General features: G+C 43.1%; 1 protein-coding gene across 1 annotated transcript in view; it reads right to left on the reverse strand.

Moving 5' to 3' along the window:
• The window catches only part of LOC139168364 (neurotrypsin-like), a 57,292-nt gene that overhangs the window by 37,186 nt on the left and 7,379 nt on the right, over nucleotides 1-12,727 (reverse strand). The window contains exons 2-6 of the mRNA XM_070753939.1: nucleotides 12,464-12,509; nucleotides 7,845-8,081; nucleotides 6,583-6,706; nucleotides 2,965-3,137; nucleotides 658-805 (exon numbers count right to left, since the gene is read on the reverse strand). Coding sequence (XP_070610040.1) covers nucleotides 658-805; nucleotides 2,965-3,137; nucleotides 6,583-6,706; nucleotides 7,845-8,081; nucleotides 12,464-12,509 — 728 coding nt within the window. The remainder of the gene's footprint in view (nucleotides 1-657; nucleotides 806-2,964; nucleotides 3,138-6,582; nucleotides 6,707-7,844; nucleotides 8,082-12,463; nucleotides 12,510-12,727) is intronic.

Raw genomic sequence — 12,727 nt, forward strand, 5'->3', positions numbered from 1 at the left:
AATCAGACGCTCGCTGGGTTAACCCTAAATTCAGAAGGGTCCAGAAACGTAGAGAGCAGAGGTCTGGAAGAAGATATTAAGGAGAGGAATGGGTTAAATATTGTAGTGATGTATTTGGCACATCAGGGGGTCAGTGGAGAAGAAGGGTGGAGTTTCAACATTGCCGAAAGGAAAAATGGATGTGTTTTTGCCACGCTAAAGTAAGCCAAAGTATTTTGTATTGTTATCAGTCAGTGCTACTGTTTTTCAAAGTTATGCTGTTAGGAAAATAAATCTTGTTTAAGTGAAGCAGAAGGAGGAATGTGAGAAATGCAGCTAAGAGAGAGATAACGGACTGAGTGCCTGTATGGAATGTGCTTGAATTACAGGAGAGCAGAGAAATAAATGGAGTTTCTTTATTCATGAAATGATGCACTTAATAAGAGCTATTTGTAATTGCTAAATTTCTACCAGAAACCAGAATAGTAAGCGTGTATTTTGATTTATAACTGTATACTCTAAATTCATATACATTTGTACCAATATTTGCATAGTCCCCTTTTGCTTTATGTATCCCCCTCCCCTATTTATCTTCAATAAAGATTATATTTTCTTTTAAAAATAGAGAGCGAGATCGTACTCTTGCTCTCTTTAAGTGTCTTCATGCAAAGAAACTACCTGAGATCCAAGTGTCTGCAAACCACTTCCGCATCCTTGTCATCCCATTGATCATCACATACAGTGCCCCAATGGCCATCTCGGTAAATTTCTACTCGACCTTCAAAAAAATTTTTGCCTCCCACCAAACGAAGTGGAGATCCTACAGCTGCATATCAAAAAGAACAAGGACAATAACAATAACAATAACAACAACAACAATAATAATAACAATAATTTATTAAATTTGTATGCCGCCCCTCTCCGAAGACTTGGAGAGGCTGACAACAGTAATAAACAATATACAATACAGTGTTCCCTCGATTTTCGTGGGTTCAAACTTTGCGAAATGGCTATACCACGGTTTTTCAAAAATATTAATTAAAAAATACTTTGTGGTTTTTTCCCCTATACCACAGTTTTTCCTGCCTGATGATGTCATACGTCATCGCCAAACTTTCATCCACCTTTAATAAATATTTTTTTTAATAAAATTTAATAAATAAACATGGCGAGTAATAATCTAAATGGTTGCTAAGGGAATGAGAAATTGCAGTTTAGGGGTTTAAAGTGTTACGGGAAGGCTTGTGATACTGTTCATAGCCAAAAATAGTGTATTTACTTCCGCATCTCTACTTCGCGGAAATTCGACTTTCACGGGCGGTCTCGGAACGCATCCCCCGCAAAAATCGAGGGAACACTGTACTTAAAAAACATCTAAAACCCATATCATTAAAAACTATACAACTCAGTCATACCATTCATAAATCATAATAGCCTGGGGATCTCTCAATCACCCCATGCCTGGCGACATAGATGGGTCTTCAATAACTTACGAAAGGCAAGGAGGATGGGCAATGTTACCTCTAAGGCGCACAGCTGCAGGGCCGCAGGGCCAAAAACTACCCCCCACGCAGTCTTTTCCAAGGCCGCGCAACGTCGGAGTTGGGGGTGGGGAACGTGCCGAGGCTGCTGAAGGTTTCTTTTTATTTTGAATGTCGGGCGCGCGTGCGCGCACGCTCCCCATCCCCCTGCCAGCCTGCCAGGGTGGGGGGAGGCCACAACTGAGAGGCTCGGCACCGGCCCATCCATGGCAGAAGGGGGCAGGGGCGGCTCCCTTGCCTTCTCCCACCGCCTATGTCTACCGCTGGCAGCTGTCGCCAGCAGGCGGTGGGAGAAGGAAAGGGAGCTGCGGCCGTCCCGGCCCCCCCCCCAGGTGCCTCCGGCCCCCTCACACCTGGCCTCTCGCCACTGCCCCCCACCCACCCGATCCACCCCTCTTTTCAGCTTCCTCCTCTGTGGCTGCAGCGGCGGCTGCGGCTTCTCCTATCTGTCCGCTAGCGAAGGGGGTGCGAGAAGGGTGGAGCAGGCACTCGGTGAAAGCGGAGAGGGTTTTCTCCGAGAGCTTCAGGAAGTTCATAGCTTATTCCTCTGAGTCACCCTCTCTGTTTCTCTTTTGTCTGGCTACTCACTGTTAATGGCTACTTACTGTATGTAAGCTCTGCAATGTCTCTGCAACTCTCTGCAATCTCTTTGTATTTAGTTATGTATTATAGCTAAAATGTGTTTAGACTTGATATTTTTTGTTTGCTGATTATGACAAAGACAGCTGGTAAGAAAGACAATATACTTGGTAATATTTGGACTGTTTATCTGCACATGCGATTTCTCAAAGTAAACTTTAATTCAAGTTAGTGTAACAGTGTGGCTGAGTAATTATTCACAACTGATCTCAATATAAATGTTTCTATATGTGCACAACTTTGCTAAATAAGGAATGCTCTGCACTACTCTGTTTTATATTTGGTATGAATGTGCTGTTTGGTTTTTTAAATAATGATAGGGTTTTATATGTTTTTAATATTATATTTGTTCCACTACTATATTGTTTTTATCACTGTTGTGAGCCGCCCCAAGTCTTCGGAGAGGGGCGGCATACAAATCTATATAATAATAATAATAATAATAATAATAATAATAATAATAATAATACGAAATCCAGCATAGTGATCCAGTTTGCTGTGTTGTACTGACATAATAATAATAATAATAATAATAATAATAATAATAATAATAATAATACAATAACAGCAACCATTAGTAAAATGTAGGCTTAGCCTTGGATAATGAAGAGTGAAAAGTAATCTAAGCTTACTTTCCTTTGATTCCCTTTCAGAACCCTTGAAGAATCTTCTCAAAGAGTCAACAATGCCCTTTACCAAACATTATTTTGTAGTTTTGCTTTGATGCAGAAAAACTTTCAGGATTATTACTGTGCTAAAAGAAAAGGAAAGGGAATATCATCTATGTGTTTGTCCTCAAGTGTACCTTGAGATGATCCACAAGCGGCTCCTGCAGGTCCTTGGATACAAGCTCTGAATATTTCCTGGTAACTGCAATGGGACAGCATCTTCTCATCGCCACGACAGTTTGCAGACTGAAGATGTAAGGGTAAGAGCTCCAGACTGGAAGGACGCTGTCTTAGAGCTGTACCAGTTTCACTAACCAAAGCAGAAAGTGCAGTGACTCCACAGACAATAATAGGTCACGTTAAGATATAGCTTTCTTCCATATATATACCCTGTTTTCCCGAAAATAAGACGTACCCCGAAAGGCATGTCAGAGGTTTTGCAAAATTTGCTAATATAAGGCACCCCCCGAAAATAAGGCATAGTCAAGTTTACATACGGTACAGTGGAAAAACATACGGTACCATTCAAAGCTGTTCATAGCGGTACCGTAATAATGTGGTGTCCCCTGCTGGCCCCTTCCATCGCTTTCTACCGTCCAGTGCAGCAGACACCGTCTGCTGCTGTCTCACCGCCATTACAGTCTCCACTACAGTGCGTAGACTGTAGCTCCTCTGGTGGCCGGAAGCTGCAATAGCGGGAGTATACTGTTGTACTATATAAGTGCCATCGTTTGTGTGTGTGTGTGCCATACTGACAGGTACCGTACCGTAATCAGTGTACTGTACAGTACACTTTCTTTGGGGGTTTTCACCTTTTCTGCCTGTGAATTTGTCTTATTTGAGAAATATAAGGCACCCCCCGAAAAGAAGACGTAGCACAACTTTTGGAGCAAAAAATAATATAAGACAGTGTCTTATTTTTGGGGAAACACGGTATATACCAGAGTGGTCCAACAGAAAAAAACATATAGCCCCTCCCTGGTAGAAAGCTGAAGGGATCAGATCTGGTGGCCTAGAGCAGTGTTTTTCAACCGGTGTGCCGCGAGACATCATCAGGTGTGCCGTGAAGCTCAGCTTCTGAGACCGGAAACCCAGCTGGAGCTTCCCAGTGGAGGCGGCAACAAGTGTCCTTTCGGGCCCGGCGGGAGGGCAATGGCAGCAGGAACGGGAGGCTGCCGGCTGCAGCGGCCCCGGGCACCGTTCCCTGTAGGCTGGGCAAGCCTGCGCCAGAGCACCCCAAAATGCCCCCCCGCGCACCCTTTTCCAGGGGCGTGCAGGGAGCCGCGGCCACCCGCCCGCCTGCCCAATTTCCCTCCGCGCGGCTGGGGACGCGGATCCATCGCCCTCGCCAGCCCGATCTCCCTCCACCCGGCTGGGGAGGTGGTTTCGCCGCCCCCGCCAGCCCGATTTCCCTCCGCCCAGCTGGGGAAGTGGATTCGCTGCCCCCACCAGCCCGATTTCCCTCCAGTGGCTGGGGACGCAGATCTACCGCCCTCGCCAGCCTGATCTCCCTCCGTGTGGGAGGGGGCGACGAACCGACGACCGGGGGCTGTCCGTCCGTGTTGGGTGGTGCAGGGCAGGCACAGGCAGCCCCAGGGGAGAATAAGGGAGGGAGAGAAAGGAAAGAGAGAGAAAGGGAGGGAGAGAAAATTGAATGAAGGAGGGAGAGAAAGAAAGAGTAAGAGGTAGAAAGGATAGAGAAAAAGGAAGAGAAAGGGAGGGGGAGAAAGAAAAGAGGGAGGAAGGGGGGAGAGAAAGAAGATATGAAGGAGGGAGAAAAAGAAAGAGATAGAAAGGAAAGAGGGAGAGAAAGGAATGAGAGAGAAAGGGAGGGAGAGAAAGGGAATGAAAGAGGGAAAGGGGGTGAGAGATAGAAAGGATAGACAGAAAGGGAGAGAAAGGAAAGAGAGAAAGGGAGGGAGAGGAAGGAAAGAGAGAGAAAGGGAGGGAGAGAAAATTGAATGAAGGAGGGAGAGAAAGAAAGAGTAAGAGGTAGAAAGGATAGAGAAAAAGGAAGAGAAAGGGAGGGGGAGAGAAAGAAGATATGAAGGAGGGAGAAAAAGAAAGAGATAGAAAGGAAAGAGGGAGAGAAAGGAATGAGAGAGAAAGGGAATGAAAGAGGGAGAAGGGGTGAGAGATAGAAAGGATAGAAAGGGAGAGAAAGGAAAGAGAGAAAGGGAGGGAGAGGAAGGAAAGAGAGATGAGAGAGGAAGGAGGAGACAGAAAGAGAGGAAGGAAGGAAGAGAGAAAGAAAGAGAGATGGAGAGAGAAAGGAAGGAAGAGAGAGAAAGAGGGAGGGAGAGAGAAATAGAGCGAAAGGGAGGAAGACAGATTTTTTTGTCCAAACTTTTTAGCCCCCCCCCCCCTCAATGTTCCCCAGGATTTTGAAAATATGAAAAATGTGCCGCGGCTCCAAAAAGGTTGGGAAACACTGGCCTAGAGGTTAATTCTCTGCCTTACAAGGCAGAAACCCCGGGATCAAATCCCAGTAAGAGTATGGCTAGCTGATGAGGCCAGAACAAGACTGAAATAGCGCTATCCTAGTCTCCCTTAATTTTAAATATTCAGCAAAAATATGTGATACATACAGAACATAGTTTGTTGGCTATGAATAAATTAACTGCCTTGAAATGGCCCTAGGTTGGGCCTAGAGGCAAAAAGGAGCTGTGACGTTCCTTCAATATACCAGGGTGATCCAACAGAAAAAAAAACATATAGCCCCTCCCTGGTAGAAAGCTGAAGGGATCAGATCTGGTGGCCTAGAGGTTAATTCTCTGCCTTACAAGGCAGAAGCCCCAGGATCAAATCCCAGTAAGGGTATGGCTAGCTGATGAGGCCAGAACAAGGCCGAAATAGCGCTACCCTAGTCTCCCTTAATTTTAAATAGAAACATAGAAACGTAGAAGACTGACGGCAGAAAAAGACCCCATGGTCCATCTAGTCTGCCCTTATACTATTTCCTGTATTTTATCTTACAATGGATATATGTTTATCCCAGGCATGTTTAAATTCAGTTACTGTGGATTTACCAACCACAGCTGCTGGAAGTTTGTTCCAAGGATCTACTACTCTTCCAGTAAAATAATATTTTCTCACGTTGCTTTTGATCTTTCCCCCAACTAACTTCAGATTGTGTCCCCTTGTTCTTGTGTTCACTTTCCTATTAAAAACACTTCCCTCCTGAACCTTATTTAACCCTTTAACATATTGAAATGTTTCGATCATGTCCCCCCTTTTCCTTCTGTCCTCCACACTATACAGATTGAGTTCATTAAGTCTTTCCTGATACGTTTTATGCTTAAGACCTTCTACCATTCTTGTAGCCCATCTTTGGACCCGTTCAATTTTGTCAATATTTTTTTGTAGGTGAGGTCTCAAGAACTGAACACAGTATTGCAAATATGGTCTCACCAGCACTCTATATAAGTTGATCGCAATCTCCCTCTTCCTGCTTGTTATACCTCTAGCTATGCAGCCAAGCATCCTGCGTGCTTTTCCTACCGCCCGACCACGCTGCTCACCCATTTTGAGACTGTCAGAAATCACTCCCCCTAAATCCTTCTCTTCTGAAGTTTTTGCTAACACAGAACTGCCAATGCAATACTCAGATGGAGGATTCCTTTTCCCCAAGTGCATTATTTTGCAATATTCAGCAAAAGTTGAGTTCTTTCATTTCTTTAGTTTCTCAATTTTCAAGGAAGTTAATTTCTCTTGAGAACAACAGAGGTGGCTCAATCCAATGACGTCTTTCTTACCTGAGCCCAAGTTGTTGGCATACCACACTGGCATCCAAGTCAGTCCACTCATCATCACAGATCATCCCCCACAGCCCTTTGTAGTAAATTTCCACTCTGCCCCTTTGCGTAAGTCGTACTGAATCTGTCAGGGCAAAGAGATCAGAAGAATCAGCTCAACAGAACCCACAAAAAGTTGCCCAGTGTCCTTTGCAAATCAGGCCTCTTTCTTCAACTGTCATGGACAATGGAGAAGAATGGTTACGACCTATAAAGCCCTACATAGCATAGGACCAAATTACCTCCGAGACAGTCTTCTCCCACGCGAATCCCAGCGTCTGGTCAGGTCCTACAGAGTTGGTCTCCTCAGGGTCCCATCAGCCAGACAATGTCGGCTGGCAGCACCTACGGGAAGAGCCTTCTCTGTGGGGGGCCCAGCCCTCTGGAATCAGCTTCCCCCCCCAAGATTCGCACTGCCCCCGCCCTCCTTGCCTTCCGAAAAAGTTTAAAGACTCATCTTTGTCACCAGGCCTGGGGTCATTAGATCTTTCCCTCTGACCAACGAGAGTTTTTTAGTGTGTTTTATGGAGTGAATGATAATGAATGTTTTAAAATTATTTTAGGATTTTTAGGGTTTTTTAATTATATTAATTGGATTAGATGTACAGTAGTACTATGTTTTTATATATGTTGTGAGCCGCCCCGAGTCCTCGGAGAGGGGTGACATACAAATCCAATTAATAATGATGATGATGATGATGATGATAATAGTAAAGAAACAGATGAAACAATCGATCACATACTCAGCTGCTGCAAAAAGATCACACAGACTGACTACAAGCATAGACTACAAGCACAGATGATCCACTGGAACTTGTACCAGAACTACTATTTACAAGCGGCAAAGAACTGGTGGCATCATAAGCCCGAAAAAGTGGTCAAAAATGAGCAAGCAAAACTACTGTGGGACTTCCGACTTCAGACCAGAAGCTGAGCTTCCTTCTTCGCGGCACACCTGACCATGTCTCAGGGCACACTAGTTGGGAAACACTGGTTTAGATTTCTGGTAATCCAATCCCCATTCCAGAAAGCTTGAATTCTTAATCTGAATGCAAACCGTGTTTAAATCAAGGTTACTCCTATTTTTAAAAATCGCCCTGAGTCCTCGGAGAAAGGCGGCATACAATTCTAATAAATAAATAAAATAAAAACATTCCTAACGTTTTTAAGGCCTCGTTTTATAATTATTCATGCCAACCCCAATTTTCACCTGTGACGCTTACCCTGGCTACAATCACAATTTGCCCAACCAGTTGCTCCTGAATTGAGTTGATAGAAGCACCAAGGAGTGGATCCCCCATCTGGATTCCTGCAGTAATTATGGTTTCCTAGTCCCCGATTTGGATACTGCTGAATGTAATCAGGGAAGTCTGACCAGTTTAGGCAAACCGACCCAGCGACTGTTGTGGCGAGGCTTCCATTGTAGTATCCAGAAGGTTCCATGTCACAGAGAGCAAAGACTGAAAGTGGATGAGAAGGTTCACGTTTAGTTTGATTATCAACTTGTGTAGCACCTGTGATAGAAACATAGAAACATAGAAGACTGACGGCAGAAAAAGACCTCATGGTCCATCTAATCTGCCCTTATACTATTTCCTGTATTTTATCTTACAATGGATATATGTTTATCTCAAGCTTGTTTAAATTCAGTTACTGTGGATTTACCAACCACGTCTGCTGGAAGTTTGTTCCAAGGATCTACTACTCTTTCAGTAAAATAATATTTTCTCATGTTGCTTTTGATCTTTCCCCCAACTAACTTCAAATTGTGTCCCCTTGTTCTTGTGTTCACTTTCCTATTAAATACACTTCCCTCCTGAACCTTATTTAACCCTTTAACATATTTAAATGTTTCGATCATGTCCCCCCTTTTCCCTTCTGTCCTCCAGACTATACAGATTGAGTTCATTAAGTCTTTCCTGATACGTTTTATGCTTAAGACCTTCCACCATTCTTGTAGCCCTGTTCAATTTTGTCAATATCTTTTTGTAGGTGAGGTCTCCAGAACTGAACACAGTATTCCAAATGGGGTCTCACCAGCGCTCTATATAGCGGGATCACAATCTCCCTCTTCCTGCTTGTTATACCTCTAGCTCTGCAGCCAAGCATCCTACTTGCTTTTCCTACCGCCCGACCACACTGCTCACCCATTTTGAGACTGTCAGAAATCACTCCCCCTAAATCCTTCTCTTCTGAAGTTTTTGCTAACACAGAACTGCCAATGCAATACTCAGATTGAGGATTCCTTTTCCCCAAGTGCATTATTTTACATTTGGAAACATTGAACATTAAACTGATGGCAAGTTATCTTTTGTTTCCCTCTCAAAGTAGTGCTGAGCCAGAAAACAGCCCTCTTTTTTTGTGAAAGGATTTTATTAGGCCAAAGAGTGTTTCTCTCCTGCCTCCCTTTCTTCTTCTGGCTAAACTCAGAGGTGGTTCCTACCAGCGGTGGGCTATGAACTGGAACGCTAAACTGCGCTCGCCGCTGCGGCTCGTAAGTGCTTGCAGGGTCAGCCCGATTTTGCTTCTGCACCTGTGGAGGTAGCAAAATCACGCATGGAGCTGCAGGTGCTCTTGTGTTTCAGTGAGGGTTTTTTTGCTTCCGCGCATGATGAAACATGGGTGCACCTGCGGCTCCGTGTGCAATTTTGTTACCTCCAAAGGTGCGGGAGCAAAATCGCACTGGCTCTGCAAGAAACTATGAGCTACAGTGGCGAGCACAATTTAGCATTCCAGCTCATAGCCCACCACCACTGCGGTTCAGTGCGCAGCTCCATTAGTGGCCCGCCAATTGTGCAATTTGCACGTGACGGCTCCAATGCGATCTTTGCCAGTCCATGCACGGCGCCATATTTCCCCCCCTAATTTTCGGTGATTTATTTTGCTCTCCCATCCCTCTGCGCATGCATGAAAGCAAAATCGTGCGTGGAGACCTTCGCATGCATGGGGACATGGGGGCACACAAACCATCACAATTTATTTTATTTTATTTTATTTTATTTTATTTTATTTTATTTTATTTTATTTTATTTTATTTTATTTTATTTTATTTTATTTTATTTTATTTTATTTTATTTTATTTTATTTTATTTTTTATTTTATTTTTTTTTATTTTATTAACATAGAAACATAGAAACATAGAAGTCTGACGGCAGAAAAAGACCTCCTGGTCCATCTAGTCTGCCCTTATACTATTTTCTGTATTTTATCTTACAATGGATATATGTTTATCTCAAGCTTGTTTAAATTCAGTTACTGTGGATTTACCAACCACGTCTGTTGGAAGTTTGTTCCAAGGATCTACTACTCTTTCAGTAAAATAATATTTTCTCATGTTGCTTTTGATCTTTCCCCCAACCAACTTCAGATTGTGTCCCCTTGTTCTTGTGTTCACTTTCCTATTAAAAACACTTCCCTCCTAGACCTTATTTAACCCTTTAATATATTTAAATGTTTCGATCATGTCCCCCCTTTTCCTTCTGTCCTCCAGACTATACAGACTATACAGATTGAGTTCATGAAGTCTTTCCTGATACGTTTTATGCTTAAGACCTTCCACCATAATTTTATTTATTTATTTATTCATTCATTCATTCATTCATTCATTCATTCATTCATTCATTCATTCATTCATTCATTTATTACATTTGTATGCCGCCCCTGTCCGTAGACTCGGGGCGGCTCACAGCATACAATAAGACAATTCACAACAAATCTAATAAATTTAAAAAACATTTTAAAAAACCCATTATTAAACCAATCATACACACAGTCACACCATACATAAATTATATAGGCCCGGGGGCGTGGGGGCAATGCCTCAATTCCCCCATGCCTGACGGCAGAGGTGAATTTTAAGGAGTTTATGGAAGGCAAGGAGGGTAGGGGCAGTTCTAATCTCCGGGGGGACCTGGTTTCAGAGGGTCGGGGCCGCCACAGAGAAGGCTCTGTGCGCACACAACACACCGGTAGGAAAGTTACGTGCACCCACCCCGGGCTAAACTCCCCTGAAATGTAAAAGCCATGATAGTTTTATAGCTGCAGAATTGTCATTTAGGATATGTTGCATTTTATCACTGGACAAGTAGGTGTATTTCTAAGACATTAGGCACAATGGACTGTTCAATTCCTTGATCTGAACACTTTATAAAAATGGGTGCTTGTTTTGTAAAATTTTATATGAAGTTTCTTGCTTCCCTCAACACCTGGGGAAGGACGAGGAGAAGGAAGAACACTTAATTGATGCCCATCAGGGGTGGGTTCCAGGCAAGGGTGAGTTGTTGTTGTTGTTATTATTATTATTATTATTATTATTATTATTATTATTATTATTATTATTATTATTATTATTAATTGGATTTGTATGCCGCCCCTCTCCGCAGACTCAGGGCGGCTAACAACAGAATAAAAACAGCATGTAAATCCAATACAAAACAGCTAAAAAACCCTTAATTCTAAAACCAAACATACATACATACAAACAATCATACTATGCATAAATTGTAAAGGCTTAGGGGGAAAGAATATCTCAATTCCCCCATGCCTGATGGCAGAGGTGGGTTTTTAGGAGCTTCCGAAAGGCGAGGAGGGTGGGGGCAATTCTAATCTCCGGGGGGAGTTGGTTCCAGAGGGTCGGGGCCGCCACAGAGAAGGCTCTTTCCCTGGGCCCCGCCAAACGACATTGTTTTGTTGACGGGACCCGGAGAAGGCCCACTCTGTGGGACCTAACCGGTCGCTGGGATTCGTGCGGCAGAAGGCGTACCTGTAGGAACCCGGCGCTGATGATGCAATTTTTGGGAATTTTCGGGTTCCAGGCAGTGGTCGGTTCCTACCAATGTGGTCCTGTTCTGAATTAGGCTAGAATCAGCTGACTGTTAATAATAACAGTTTCATAGACTGGTAATTTAAAAAAAAAATAACATTCCTTTTATTTCTTCCACTTCAATCCTCGTAAATTACAGCTCCAGTAAAGAGCAAATGCTTTTGACTCTTTCAAACTAAATACAAAGTTATAGATCTCTCTAATTAGCAAGCTGTCTACTTCGAAACATTTTCTTATCTCTGAGCCGGTTTCTGCTGTTAAAAAGCAGTAGATCATGCAAATAGAAACATAATCATCATTTTGGTTGATTTCACTTTGACGAAAGTGTCGTGTTCTTCTGTTCAGTTCCAGAAGTGATGTAATTAATTCATTAACTTACACACTCTGAAATAGCATATCAACCCTTATCCCCCCCCCCCCCCCAAATTTCTTCCATTCTTTTCTGCAACCTTCTGAACATTGGGTTTAACCACGGGCTATCTTCTACACTCGAACTGTCAGAAGACACATGAGTCTTCACGCTTTCATCTGACGGCTGATCTGTTTCCTCTTCCTCCTTACTAACTCCCCATACATCTCTTAAATCAGGGTAATTGACAGCTTCTACTTCATCCCTATCGTCTGAATCTGAACATTGCAAAAGCTGACAAGGAACACATACAACAGGTCCAGAGCACCGCACTTGTAGGAACCCAATGATGACGCAATTTTCAGCAATTTTTTTCCAGCGTCTCCTGAGAAGGAGCTTCTCAGCTGTGCTTTGGACGAAGAATAAAGGTCAGCATTGAGACGAGGGCAGGTGGGATAGATTCTTCCGATGTGGAGATGCTGGAAAAGGGAACTGCGTTCAACTCCGTCCTGCCTGCTGCCCAGCCCTGGTCACATCATGCATCACATAAAAACCCAGACAACATGTTGATAACAATCACAGATCCATTTAATGGAAAAACGATCTTCATTAATATAAAAATAATATATTTATTTGATAGTAACAGAAACATCATTACTTAAGAGTCTTACCTGCATTCTGCGATTGATTCTGATTGGGCTGCGATCCTAAGACAGACTGAAGTTGGATAAGAAAGAACAAAAGGTAAAGATAAAACAGTTGATCACCCCATTACATAAAAATTTATTTATTATTTATTACTTAGATTTGTATGCCGCCCCTCTCCGAAGACTCGGGGCGGCTCACAACACGTGGAAACAAATCATAAATAATCTGACAATTTAAAATATTAAAGATTTAAAAAAAGACCCCATATACTAACAGACATACACACA

The sequence above is a fragment of the Erythrolamprus reginae genome, chromosome 5 (genome assembly GCF_031021105.1).
Source record: "Erythrolamprus reginae isolate rEryReg1 chromosome 5, rEryReg1.hap1, whole genome shotgun sequence".
NCBI lineage: Eukaryota > Metazoa > Chordata > Lepidosauria > Squamata > Dipsadidae > Erythrolamprus > Erythrolamprus reginae.